Source organism: Guillardia theta (assembly GCF_000315625.1).
Source record: "Guillardia theta CCMP2712 unplaced genomic scaffold GUITHscaffold_113, whole genome shotgun sequence".
Classification (NCBI taxonomy): Eukaryota; class Cryptophyceae; order Pyrenomonadales; family Geminigeraceae; genus Guillardia; species Guillardia theta.
In genome coordinates, this window is record NW_005434561.1 from 101,048 (window position 1) to 114,426 (window position 13,379).

General features: G+C 53.4%; 4 protein-coding genes across 4 annotated transcripts; 3 read left to right on the forward strand and 1 right to left on the reverse strand.

The window, feature by feature from the left end:
* Positions 1-907: 907 nt before the first annotated feature.
* Positions 908-3,414, forward strand: GUITHDRAFT_177674 (chaperone DnaK, mitochondrial). The gene is made up of 8 exons (XM_005823189.1): positions 908-962; positions 1,016-1,068; positions 1,117-1,356; positions 1,403-1,454; positions 1,505-1,610; positions 1,658-1,767; positions 1,817-3,151; positions 3,198-3,414. Exons 1-8 carry the CDS (start codon positions 924-926, stop codon positions 3,222-3,224), a joined length of 1,962 nt encoding a protein of 653 aa, XP_005823246.1. The 5' UTR covers positions 908-923; the 3' UTR covers positions 3,225-3,414.
* Positions 3,248-5,819, reverse strand: GUITHDRAFT_165809 (hypothetical protein; the record flags this gene model as incomplete). The annotated part of the gene is made up of 6 exons (XM_005823161.1): positions 3,248-3,415; positions 3,462-4,215; positions 4,277-4,421; positions 4,468-4,590; positions 4,635-4,751; positions 4,831-5,819. 6 exons carry the CDS (start codon positions 5,817-5,819, stop codon positions 3,366-3,368), a joined length of 2,178 nt encoding a protein of 725 aa, XP_005823218.1. The 3' UTR covers positions 3,248-3,365.
* An 897-nt stretch (positions 5,820-6,716) lies between these two features.
* GUITHDRAFT_117597 (hypothetical protein) lies at positions 6,717-8,620 on the forward strand (the record flags this gene model as incomplete). Its single annotated transcript, XM_005823162.1, has 16 exons — positions 6,717-6,842; positions 6,937-7,022; positions 7,069-7,153; positions 7,199-7,274; positions 7,334-7,383; positions 7,437-7,461; positions 7,515-7,557; positions 7,609-7,704; positions 7,752-7,790; positions 7,843-7,899; positions 7,945-7,996; positions 8,052-8,125; positions 8,168-8,261; positions 8,313-8,369; positions 8,462-8,490; positions 8,545-8,620. The coding sequence occupies 16 exons, from the start codon at positions 6,717-6,719 to the stop codon at positions 8,618-8,620; spliced, it is 1,065 nt and encodes a 354-aa protein (XP_005823219.1).
* Positions 8,621-9,277: 657 nt separating this feature from the next.
* On the forward strand, positions 9,278-13,015 carry GUITHDRAFT_117598 (hypothetical protein; the record flags this gene model as incomplete). The annotated part of the gene is made up of 14 exons (XM_005823163.1): positions 9,278-9,769; positions 9,823-9,948; positions 10,001-10,141; positions 10,192-10,345; positions 10,588-10,665; positions 10,956-11,059; positions 11,284-11,362; positions 11,410-11,500; positions 11,588-11,657; positions 11,708-11,777; positions 11,999-12,143; positions 12,376-12,667; positions 12,721-12,866; positions 12,913-13,015. 14 exons carry the CDS (start codon positions 9,278-9,280, stop codon positions 13,013-13,015), a joined length of 2,091 nt encoding a protein of 696 aa, XP_005823220.1.
* Between the last annotated feature and the right edge of the window lie 364 nt (positions 13,016-13,379).

A 13,379-nucleotide genomic window follows, 5' to 3' on the forward strand; every position in this document is an offset into this window, starting at 1 on the left:
TGCTTCGGTAGGGTTGACCTACCACTGGTGAGGAGCATGAGGTAAAATAAGGGGGTGGGGTAGTATGGGTTCTAGAAGGTATCGATATCGTGGGTCGGTGTTTTTCATATGGGCATGCACAAGGGGGTAGGGGTATGTTTGTGGGGTAGGGGGTACATAGCTTACGTAATCCAGGGGTGAGGGGTCACAATAGCAGGGTGCTGTCCTGTTTATGTCCTTTTTCCTGGGTGGGTGATTAATCTGTTGTTCTAGAAGATGGTGGTGGTGTTCCGCTCATATTCGCACGCAGGGGGTGGGTAGTAGTCATATGTCCAGGACAATTTCCGGTAAAATAAAAGGAAAGGAGTTGGTGGGGGTGTATAGGATGATACCCATTGAGACCCAGAGGACTATGGATGTTAAAGGGGTAGGGGTAGTGATTGAAGGGGGTATGAAGATAAAAATAGGGTGGGGGTTGTAAGCAAGGGGGTGTAGGATGTGTGTTGGGGTACCAAGCACGTGTCCTGCCGCGGCAGAAGTTCGAGATTGCTGCATGCAGTAGGATAGGAGCATGTTTAGGTATACGCAAGCGAGAATGACCTACGTCGAAAGATGGTTGAAAAAGGCGAGGCAGAATGTATGACTTCAAGGATGGCTTGGTGTTTGAAGAGAGGAATATGCCAGATTCCATCTAGGGCGGCATGAAAATGTTAGCAATAAGCTGTACATCGAAGCTTTTTCGTACAATGCAAGTTGTCATAGGCCTGATGACTCGACCACTACCCATTGTGTTTCGATAGAAGCCAAGACGTGATTTTGATCACCAGTATTATTATGTAAGCATTTACGAAGCGAGATGCCGAGTAACAGGATCCATGTTAGGACACCAACAGCTGAAAAATTGAAACTTCAATTGACAAGGATTGGCAGTGTGAGCTGTCGCCATGTTTCTCCGACGGTTGCCCAAAGCTTCTGCAGTTCAGGTGTTGATACATGTGAGCTTGATAACCTTGAAACTTATCATGGACACCTACAGTTAGCCCTCGCGAAGAAGAGATGTCTCCTCCCAGCGCTTCAGCAGCGAAATATGTGAGCATCGATTGACACTGGTCCATTGTGCTTACATTGTTTGTGCAGGTCAGCGGGATCAGGACATGTCATTGGCGTGGATCTGGGAACAACCAACTCTTGCGTTGCTTTGATGGAAGGGAAGCAGGAGGCGAAGGTGATTGAGAACTCTGAAGGCGCAAGAACTACTCCCTCCGTGGTTGCTTTCCAAGAAGACGGGACCATGCTTGTGGGCATGCCTGCTAAGCGACAGGCGGTCACCAATCCCTACAACACCTTTTATGCAACCAAGCGTTTGATCGGAAGACAGTAATGCGCACATGTTCTGAGAAAGAATTTCTAAGCAAAATTTCAGGTTCACTGATCCTACACTGAAGAAGGATATTGAGCACAGCCCCTTCAAGATTGTATGATCCCGTGTTCTTCCTAGTCAGTTCTAATGGAAAATCAATTTCAGGTCAAGGCTGCCAACGGAGATGCATGGGTTCAGTCAAAGGAGGGAAAGCAGTATTCCCCGTCTCAGATCGGAGCCTTTGTCTTGCAGAAGATGAAGGAGACTGCTGGTATGTTTCAATAATCAGTTGATGCATGAATAACCATGCTCCTGCAGAGAGCTACCTCGGTTCATCGGTCAACCAAGCAGTTATTACTGTTCCTGCATATTTCAACGATTCTCAGCGCCAGGCAACTAAGGATGCTGGAAAGATCTCAGGCCTCGAGGTATGGAGCATTCACAGCTGCCTCTTCCTTGTGAATGAAATAATGCTAGGTTTTGCGTATCATCAACGAGCCTACTGCTGCTGCACTTGCTTACGGAATGGACAAGCAAGGGGACGGCAAGGTCATGGCAGTCTATGACCTTGGTGGTGGTACCTTCGATGTCTCCATCCTCGAGATGAACGGTGGCGTGTTCGAAGTGAAGTCAACCAACGGAGACACCCACCTTGGAGGAGAAGATTTCGATCATACAATTCTCTCGCACTTGATTGCTGAGTTCAAGAAACAGACCGGCATGGACGTTTCTAAGGACAACCTTGTCATCCAGCGCTTGAGGGAGGCAGCTGAGAAAGCTAAGTGTGAGCTTTCCTCCGCTCCCAGCACTGACATCAACCTTCCCTTCTTGACTGCTGATGCAAGTGGACCAAAGCACTTGAACATGAAGTTGACTCGTGCCACCCTGAACCAGCTTGTTGATTCTCTCATTGAGCGCACCAGGGAACCTTGCCGCAACGCTTTGAAGGACGCTGGTCTTTCTACTAGCGACATTCAGGAGGTTCTTTTGGTCGGCGGTATGACCAGGATGCCCAAGGTCCAAGAGCTTGTCAAGGATATGTTCAAGCGTGATCCCTCCAAGGGTGTGAACCCCGATGAGGTTGTTGCTATGGGTGCTGCCATCCAGGGCGGAGTGCTCAAGGGAAATGTCAAGGATATCCTTCTGTTGGATGTGACTCCTCTTTCCCTCGGAATTGAGACCCTCGGAGGGATCTTCACCCGTTTGATTCCCAGGAACACCACCATCCCGACCAAGAAGAGCCAGGAGTTCTCAACGGCCGCTGACAACCAGACGCAAGTTGGAATCAAGGTTCTTCAGGGCGAGCGTGACATGGCTGCCCACAACAAGCTACTTGGACAGTTTGATCTTGTGGGCATTCCTCCTGCACCCAGAGGAGTTCCCAAGATTGAGGTCACCTTCGACATTGATGCCAACGGTATCGTGCACGTGAGTGCCAAGGACAAGGCCACTGGCAAGGAGCAGTCCATTGCCATCCAGTCCTCTGGTGGGTTGAGCGACGAGCAGATCGAGCAGATGGTCAGAGAGGCTGAGCAGTTTGCTGCCGAGGATGCCAGGTTGAAGGACATTGCCAATGCCAGAAATGAGGCAGAGAGCATGATCCACTCATCGGAGAAGTCCTTGGAGGAGTACAAGGACAAGCTCGGTGAGGACATCAAGGGGGAAATCCAGAAAGCCATTCAGGATTTGCGCACTGCTCTCAGTGGAGAGGACGTGGAGGCCATCAAGGAGAAGAGCACTGCCTTGAGCCAGGCCACCATGAAGATCGGGGAGGCCATGAACAAGGGATCCAGCGACGGGTCTGCCAACCAGGTGAAGTGAATGCTTGTAGGTTGTGACGGCATTGACGACTTCACAGGGTGGTGATCAGGAGCAGAAGCAATAAGGTATTGAGATTTCAGTACTAGATGGTCTGGGGTTTGCTTTCTTGAAATCATCTGGGGGGTTCAAATGTGTAGCTAGTTTTCTTATGTCGGATATCGTAAACTGTAAGTCCTTCGCCACCTATCTCCCAACCCTCGTCACCTCATTTCTCACCTTGAAGCGCAAGAGCCCACAGCGAGTTCTGCGAGAAACCTGCAACTTGGTGAGCAAATAATCATCAGGTCAGGTGACAAGTTACAATCCTCTTCCAACTTCGCGAACTCAGCGAGGGTCATGTTCTTGAGTTGCGTCCAGTCAACCACGGATGTGCCGCTGAGGCGCCTGTAAGCCTTGTAGCTCGCCACCAGGTTGGCCCGCTGCTTCGATACTGAATCGAGGAATTCAGAGGGCACAGCGTCTTCTCGCGTGTCCCAGTCTGTGTCGAGATCGTCCCGGTCCATCCCCGTCCCGTGCTTGTGGTCTGACGGTGCCATGGAGCTCGTCGAGCGGTGCGAGGTCTCGCTGCTCTTATCGTAGTTCTGCCAGCCCTCGTCCTTGCGCTCCTTGGCTGCCTCGTGGGTTCGGTTCTTCTTCTTCTCTGCCTCCTGGTAGTCCCGCATGCTCTCGATCTCCTTGAGAGCCTCCGTGTACCGCTGCTTCAAGGCCACGTGCACAGCGCTGGGCACCATGCCCGTCATCTTCTCTTTGGTCATCTCCAGCACGCTTGACATGTCTTGGAAGCTCTCTGTCATGGCCTCCATCCTCTTGGATACTGCCTCGTACTTCCCTCTCCAGTAGTTGACATCGTCCTTGGCATTCAGCATGGCATCCTTGGCATCTTTGAGCTGCTGGATCAGGTTGTGCATGGCGCTCTGTCTCTCCATCGTGTTGGCGATCTTGGCGTCTTGTTTGGCTCCTTCCAGCAGCATCTCCCGCATGTCGTCTTGCAGCTCTCCCAGCAGGAAACCTTTCTGCAGCTGGTCGAACTTGTACTTGAGCTCCTCGTACTCGGCCTGCCCCATGCGTTAGACTGATCAATAGGTTGCGAAGAGACAGGGGATAATCTCAAGTCACCTTCATCTTCTTGAGAAGGGACTCTGTCTTGCTTGCTTGCTCGTTCGTGTTCGAGGCCCTTTGCTGAATGTTGAACAGCTGGTTTTCAAGGTTCTCCTTTTCCTTCTTCACCTCTTTCAGTTCCTTCTCTGTCTGCTTCAACAACCTGCATGGAACTTGAGCTGGACCTGCAGGTCAACATCAACTCTTACACTTCGTTCGTGGTCAGAGCGCTCAAGGCCCTCTCTCGCTCTCGCTTCATCTCGGGCACAAGTTGTACCCAGGCGACTTTGTGGCCGGTGGGCTTGAGGTAGTCTTGCTCATCACTGTAGCAACTGCACTGCAATCAGCTGGAGGATGGCGGCGGGAGGAGCAGCACCACTTGTACAGCTCATCCTTGATAGTCCTGAGGACCTTGCCGAAGGGCCCGGTGGACAGAAGAATCTCATCGAAGATGTCGAAGAGCTTGGGGAGCAGGAAGTCATACGCCTTCTTCCTGCGCAATCACACTCAGATCCTTCCTGCAGATAGGAGGGAGGGAGGGAAGGAGGGAGGGAGGGAAGGAGGGAGGTCACCGAGCCTCGGTCAGGGGCGGCCGCTTCCAGATAAGATCAGCTTCGTCCAGCGCCTCCTTGAGCTGGAGCTCGAGTTGCCGCACGAGAGCGTACTTCCCGAAGCTGTTGAGGTTTCGCTCGAGCCTTTGATCTTCGTCCTCTCGGAAGAGGGTGGACATCTCGTCGGCTAAGAGCATGCTGCTTGCGAAGCCTGACGGGGTGCTCAACCGGCTGAAGGTCTTCAGGGACTCCGGTCGACGAGGAACGAACTCAGGCATCTTGAGGAACCTTCCCTTGTGCCTCCTCGCCTCCCGCGCATCGACGTCTGCTCGTTGACGGGGCTCTCTCGATCGCTGCGGCTTGTGCAGAGAGTCTTTCTGCCTGGACGGCACTCGCTGCCTCTCTCTGCTCGCAGCAGACCTCTCCTGCTCCGCTGTCATGCTTGACGGCTCAACCGCTGTTGACGGCTCTTCCTCCTCCTCGAATCTGATCTTTGCATGTCGCAATGAAGGTTCAGCTGACTTGGGAGGACCGCGCTCGAGTTTTGCTTCTGATTCAGCCCTCTCCTGCACCTTCTCTCCTCCTTTTGGGATCTCAGGAGCCAAGACAAGGGGGGGGGAGGAGAGGGGAGGAGAGGCGTTCCAAGTGTAGTATCTCTCCCTCTTGGAGCTCTGCTCAGACTTGCCTTGACCTCTCTTGTTTACCTCCTCCTCCTTGAGAACGATCCCCGTCCCTCGCACACTGTTCCCCCCGCTGTTTTTCCTGCCCTTCCTCGCTTTCCCCGGACTCTTCAGCGCTCTCCCTGTGAACTGCTTGTCCGCAAAGCTGCTTTGCGGTTGGCTGCTACGGGAGTCATGCCTGGTCCAACTGCCGAGCTCGTCGCCTTTCTCTAAGGCATCCTCTTCATCTCCGAAGCTCAAGGTGCTGAGCTGAAGGTAAGCTTTGAGGGACGCAGTAGGCGAGACGAAAGGCTCTTGCTTGGAAGCTTCTTTCTTAGGAGAGCTTGTCATGTACCTGCTTCGCTCATATGATCGTCGAAGGCTCAGTGGCTCAAAACATTCTCATGCTTCTTGAGAGTCCCTGTGATCGCCACAAGTCAGTTGACTGGAAGTGTGATCGATCCCTGGCAGTCGACGGTCATCTGAACTGCGACGCTATCCATCTGATATCACTTTAGCTCATCTACTGACAAGGGTCAACCCATCCTCTAGACTCACTGGTCTACTATGCCATCACTCTTCTGCATCTCTCACTCAGTCTTCCCTGTTTGTCGCCACTATCTCCCAAACGATGTCGCTACTTCTACTCAGGTCCTTGCATTTCTCCTGGCAGCGCTGCCGTTTTTTGTCCCTCATCCCCAGCCGGGGCCCGAGCCTACTGGCACAGCTACTGGCAGCTCAGTATCACATCACTGAGCTATCCGAATCCGAACGTGGCACCGTGACTTTACTCATGACTTTGCTGGCCTTTACTCAAAGTTAAGGTAAAAATCAGTACGAGGACCGTACGGTACAATCCGATGATCAGACCCTGAGAGTCGAGGAGGCTTGGCATGACTAGTGTCTATCAAACTCCGAGATAAGTTGAAAATTAGTACGAGGACGGTTGACAACCCGTGACCGTCCTGGCATCACTGACTGAGTCACCTGTACGGTACTCCCCGGGCCCGGCTCGGTACTAAGCCTTGGGCCAAGCCGGGACCCGCTGGAGCCGGGCCCGCGGCACTGCGCGGGGCGCGGCGCCCCGCCTGGCGCGATCATCCGATCCGACCGATTATCCGATCGGACGGTCCCCCGGGCCTGGCCCGGACGGTGAGCCTGTTTTCCGAGTGGACCCCTCAGTACCCCCTCACTGAAAACCAGGCTTGAGAGTTTGACCTTCACCACTTCGCACCCACAACCGTGATCATGTCGACGGCGTCTTTGCGCGCGCCGACATTGAAGTCGCCGGGGCAGCAGACGCGGCGAAGAAGCGTGAGGTCGATCTCGTTCTATCCTCAGAATGAGAGGAGCCAGGGCAAGATGACTGAAGAGGTCAGCCGATTGAATGTAGTGCTCTCGTTGCGATGGTCCTTGACCGAGTCGAGTACTATACAACGCCGTGTGATGACTGATGGCTGCGATACAGGAGATCATTCCTGAGAGGATTCTGGAAGGCCTGGCGCTGGAAGTGCACCAATGTCCGATACTGCAACAAGAATGGGTGGAGCAGATGTGATCGTTTGCTTTGGATCAGTTGTTTGCCTTTGACTCCCATCAGTTTCAAGCACAATCCGGCAGCTTCCCCTGAAGGGTCGTACATGATATGGAGACCTACAGCATCTTCACGATTAGCTTCAGGAGTTGTGAGTACGCTGCTATTGTTTTTTGTTGCACTCATGCGAGTTCAGCTCGATCACCATCGCGGCTTCACCTTGATAGCCATCTCATACGTCCGTCTGGGAGATTTTCTGTGTGTTGCAAACGGTTTGTTTGCTGGTTCTGAATGAGAGATAGGTACAAAGGAAACTATCGAAACCTTACAGACGCGACGATGATGATTCATAGTTGGCACAATCTAAAAGTTGAGCACAAGGTCTTGCAGATTTTTTGCCTTTGGAAGTGAACTGACGCCAAGGTCACTCGCAGCTTGTATGGGCTGTCGGGGGAGAAGGTCAGCAAGACAAATGCTTGAGCATAAGTTTTCTTCGTCTAAGTTTGCACCAGGTGGCTTCACGTGCTTTCCTCACAGGATGTGGGCACCCTACAGGTACAATCATGACACGAGAGGACGTACGAATGTGACTAAGTCAACCGCCAGAGGCGCGATCATAACAAATTTCAACCCCTGGAACTTTGTTCCGATAGACCTGGCCATGTCCCGCGAGCTCTACACAAATCTTGAAGCCTTCGTCAGGTGTTGATACCCGACCATGCTGAAATCGTTGTTCACTCGCAAGGCAGAGCATGCCCGGAGCTCCGCCATCGTTTAGATCCGCACCGGTGTGCATGAGAGAGCATCAGGGTGGCAAATGTTCTGAGCCCAGTGTTGTAGATTTGACGGCTGTCCTCCACGGGGAAGCGAGGATAGCCTGAGGCTCGAGCACGTCAGGTCTTGTTGCGACCTGCTTGCGGGCTAGTGTGACGTTCCTTGCAGACCGCATGCGGTCAAACAACGTCGCGATGATGATCCGAATGTTCTCGCTGAAGTGACGAGTCGATCTTGTGATGCACAAGATGCTCTGACAAGTTGTTGACGTGCAGCGTTTGGAGCTGATTAAGTTGAGGAGGAAGCAGGACAAAGCGATTGACGACTTGAATGCCCTCCAGCAGCAGAGGTCTGATGAGCTTGCATGTATCACCCCGTGAGGCAAAGTCAGGTCTCAGCTAAGAGCACAAGGCGAGAGACTCACAGACGAAGCTGAGGATCTTCTTGACGACATTGCCAAGTTGGAAGCAAGATTAGATTGCGTGGTCTCTAGACAAGCATGATGACCTTGCAAGCGGTGAAGTAACCTGTTACAGGTGTATGACTACAACGAAAGCGAGAAGATTGAAACCATCCAGCTTAAGTTGCAAGAGGTATCTGTGAAGCTGAACGAAGCCAAGTTTGTCACCCATCTTGCCCACGCTCTCTCCTTACGTTGGGATGCCATAGGATGGTGATCTTGCAGGGCTGTCAGATACCCGACCAGCGATACAGGTAGACGCTGGAGGGCGTCGAGCCATGATAGATGTGCTGACTTGCTTTCTGCAGATCTTGTGTTCTTCGAGCACAAGAGCTCAAAGACCGTCTTGTCCAGCTAAGCATTGCCCACGAGAAATTCAGCTAGTGCTGGCTTCCTGCTGGGCTTCCTGTGGCAATCGCTGTTAGCTTGTTGTGGCCCAGCCGTTGTGTCGAGGCTCGCCGGCTGCTTTGGCCCCGGCGTAGTTCAGGCCAGGCCCGCCTCCGTACGGTATGTGATAGTAAAAAACATCTGTAAAACGTCAAAAAACATTTCCCTTGTCCACAAGACGGATCGCCTTATCCGACCTTGCCAGAGAGCGAGAAAGTGAGGGAGGAGGAAGAGGAAGAGGGAGAAGAAGAGGAAGAGGAAGAGGGGGAGGGAGAAGAAGAGGGAGAAGAAGAGGGGAGGAGGAGAAGAGGAGAAGAAGAGGAAGAGGAAGAGGAAGAGGGGGAGGGAGAAGAAGAGGGAGAAGAAGAGGGAGAAGAAGAGGGGGAGGGAGGAGAAGAGGGAGAAGAAGAGGAAGAGGGAGAAGAAGAGGAAGAGGGAGAACAAGAGGAAGAGGGGGAGGGGAAGGGAGACCGGGGAAAGGGAAGTGAAGGACTTGTTCCCGGAGACTGAAGCAGATCGATGGAGGTCGGTGCGAGGCAGAGGGACCAAGCAGGCAGCAAACAGAGAGGTCAAGAAGCTGACGAATGAAGGCGGATGGAATCCTTCTCTCCTGAGCTTGCAGGAAATGCATGCTCGGCGGGGTGCTGAACGCAAATGGGAACAAGAGCAACAAAGGGAGTGTTGGTCCTTCTCGCCTTGTGTCTGCATCTGCATCAGAATCAATGCGGAGGACAAAAATGCAGGAGCAGCCAAATCTTGACGGGACTGCGTTCCTCATGTCTGCTCTCGCTCTCGCCCTCCCTCCAGCTGCGAGGAGGTAAAGCGGTCAAGGCGCGGAGGACTAGCGATGAGAGGAGGAGCAAGGCGGGAGACTCGGGCTCGCACGTCTCCGATGCTGCTGGGGAGGAGGATGACACGTCGGACTCACAAGGATCCCCACAGTGGCTAGAGGACATGGTCAATGCAACCAAGAGGAAGAGAAGGAAGGCGCTGAGAGGAGACGACCTCGTTGCCCAGTTCCTGGCATACAACTCTGACTTCTCAGGGTCTGAATCGTCGATGCATACCAGCGACATGTCCGAGGGCTACGGGCCCAACGCCACTCAGGAGACGGTGATGGCGAAGCTGGAGGAGATGGAGGCGAAGGTGACGCGTCGCTGTGGTGGACGGAGATGGAGGCGGTTGATGTCGTGGAGCAGGTGGATGAAATCGAGGAGAAGAACAACCAGCACATTCAGGGGTGTGAAGCCTGTCGGACTCACTACTCCAACCTCACGTTCCCCGAGTCCGACAGCCTCAGTACCTCCAACGACGGCGACGAGGAGGTGAAGCAGGAGGACGGAGGGAAGGGCTGATAGCTCAGAGCTCCTTGTCCAGGTCCTAGAGGAGGTGGAAGCAGAGGAAGTGGAGCTGAGCGAGGGCAAACCTGGTCTCGAACTCTCAGACTCACAGTCGGAAGCCTTGGAGGTTGTGACATTCCCGTCTCAGCGGTATCCCACCATCGCGGATCTCGCGGAGGTGATGCCTGCTGCTGGGGGGAAGAGGACAGGAGCTGAGAGGTCTGGCAGGGTGACAGCTCGCCAGGACGAGTCGAGCTAGAGCCAGGGGAATACAACTGGACGACTTTGATCAGGGTCAACAGCAGCAGGTTCTGGATGCGAGGGAAGGGAGTCAGCAGGGAGAAGACGTCAAGTCTCTTGATCAGAATCTTCGATGTAGGACGTTCGCTCGATGGCAACTCATTGACCGTAGCTCTGGTTCGTTCCACACTGTCCTGGTGCCCTGTTGTTGAAGAGTGTTATTTTGCGATCTCTTGTTCTCTCACGTCTTTTATATTATCTTTTATCTTTTATCTTTTATCTTTTATCTTGTGCATTGTGTCTTGCATATCCTCTCACTTTCTCTCCTCCTCCTCCTCCTTCTCTTTCCTCTCCTTCCACTCTTGACCGAATTTGATCATGCAGGGGGTATCAACAACCTCTTGCTTCGTTGGCGTCCCAACGAGGAGACCCGATACGATGAAATCGCTATCTTCGTCGTAGGTGATGCCTGCAAAGTTTTTCTATCCCCGTCAGCCATCCTCCTCCCCTCCTCTCCCTCCCTCAACTGATGAGAACACTTCCGTCTCTGTTCCTTTCTCTCTTCATTCTCTCTTCATTCTCATCCCCCAGACCCCTTCAAGACAACTTTGCCTCTTCTTCATTTTGCTTCCATTTGATTCTTCTTCTCCCCCGCTGCTTGTTCAACTTTCAGCCTCCTTGTCCTCTACTTCACCTTTCTCCTTCTCTCTTGTCCTTCTCTCTTCTCTGTTCACCTCCTCATCATCTAGCAGCGACAGTATGCAACTCCAAGTGGAGGATTCAGTCCAGCTGCATCGGAGCTGTGGGGTGTGGAATACTGGGCTGCATAGGAGACTCGAGAGTGCTTGTGAACCAGGTACAAGGATGATGATGCTTGAGATGTGATGAGCAAGATGCGATGGAGTGATGGAGATGATAATTCTCATCATCTTAGTGCTCATGGAGATAATGGAGGAGGAGGAGGAAGAGAGGAGGAAGGGAGGAGGAGGAAGGGAGGAGGAAGGGAGGAGGAGGTGGTGGTGGAGCAGGAGCGGGAGCAGGAGCGGGAGCAGGAGGAGATATTGAGTGCTCATATTGCAGAGTCTTCTTACTGGCATGCCTGGTCGATGCTCGAGCACCGTCTTTGGGTTTGAAAGGGAAGTAGACAAGGAAGCGAAATGTGATAACGACGATGATCTTCTTTCCAGCTTTGATGTTTACAATCAGACAAACTGATGGCAACGGTGGCTATTGACGCAAAACACACATCAAGCGTTGAGGTAGCTGGAAGTGTTGTTCGATACACTGGACTGTACACGTGAGTTGTTGTGTACACTTTCTCAACCTTTCTCCCTTGTACCTATGATGAAATGTTGGAATGAAAAGTTTTTGTTCATCTTTTCAGGAATCCAGCTATCGTTGCGGACGACTCAGTGAGTATAAACATCTCCAGCACAAAAATCCACCACAACATGGTCAACTATCTCACCATCACTGCTCGACTTGTGATCTTCTCATGTTGCAGGTCGGGGTTGAGGTCTGCCATCGGGCTTCGGTCAGTCTCTTCAACTGCTCGTTCAGAGCGAACAAGCTCGGTCAGCACATGCCAAAAGCGTTGCGCTCTCACTTCCTCCTCCTGTTGCTCGTTTTCTTCCTCTCTCGCCTAAACTTGATCCTTTCCCCGTCCTCGTCCCCGTCCCCGTCCCCGTCCTCGTCCTCGTCCTCGTCCTCGTCCTCGTCCTCGTCCTCTCTTTCCTCTTTCTCTTCCCCCTTCCTGTCTTCTCCCTTCTCCTGGTTTTCGTTTAATCCTTATCAGGTTGCTTCCTTTCCTCCGACGGCTCTGGCGACGCGTCTCTCACTCTCGAGCGCTGCTTGCTCTTTGGGCCCTCCTTGTGGTTCAACTCAGTCCGTCCCGGTCGTATCCTCGCTCGACGTAACGCCTTCGTCAACATCTCAGCTTGGTACGTCCTTCTCTCCTCTCCTCCTCTCCTCTCCTCTTCTCTTCTCTCCTCTCCTCTCCTCCTCTCCTCTCCTCTTCTCTTCTCTCCTCTCCTCTCCTCCTCTCCTCTCCTCTTCTCTTCTCTCCTCTCCTCCTCTGTTCTCTCCTGTCTTCCCGCCTTCTGTCTTCTCTCTCCCAACCACTGTCTTTCCCTAATCGCTCCTCCTCCCTCTTCTCACTTCCTCCTCCTCCAGGTTTCCTTCCCAAGAACCCCCGGGCCCCAACGACACCCAGGCGGTCAACGCGAGCTCAGTTGCTCTCCCACTGGCGCAGCTCGGAGGACTTTACGCGCTGATGCAGGGATACGAGGGTGGCGAAGAGGAGGGGAAGGAGGAGGGGACGGGAGAAGCCAAGGAGGAGGAGGAGGAGGAGGAGGAGGAGGAGGAGGAGGATTTAGGGAGCTACCGCCCAGCTGACGAGGAGCTAATCGACGGGATGCCGGACATATTCTCTGCGTTTGCCCATATCAACCCATCGGCGATAGAGGTGAGGACCCCTGCCCCCTTACCAGCTGGGCTGGAGCTGAGAAAGCCTATCAGCTGGAGGTGACAGGCTCGAGCTTCCACAACGACCTGATGAATCGAAGTTTGCGGACTTTCGAGGACGAGAATTTCCTCTATGTCAAGGATGACAACCAGCTGGACTTTGTCAACCCCTCGCACACACTCTCGGCGTTTCCTCTGAGGTGAGCAAGAGCTGGGGAGGGAGGGGGAGCTGAGAAAGCCTGCCAGGGACTTGAGACAACACGATGTGCTGGGGCTGACTTGGCTCACGGAAGAGAGAGAAAAGGCCATGCGAGAGCTTTTAGAGCAGCTGAGGAATAACGGGTCCTGATCCTACCCATGCTCCTTCCCGTTCCCCTGCCTCTGCTGCTGCCTCTGCTGCCTCTGCTGCTGCTGCTGCTGCTGCTGCTGCTGCTGCTGCTGCCGCCGCTTTCTCTCCATTTCTGCCTGTCCATCTTCCTGCTCCTCAGAAACTCCTTCCAGCCTCTCCCTAATCATTTCCACATTCATATGTAATCCACTTCCCCTTCAGTGCTTTATAACCCCTGCCCCCTGCTCCCCTCCCTTACCCCTTCCCTCCCCCCTCCCCCCTTCACCCCCCTGCTCCCCTCCCTTACCCCTTCCCTCCCCCCTCCCCCCTTCACCCCCTGCTCCCCTCCCTTACTCCTTCCCTCCCCTCCCCCCTTCACCCCTGC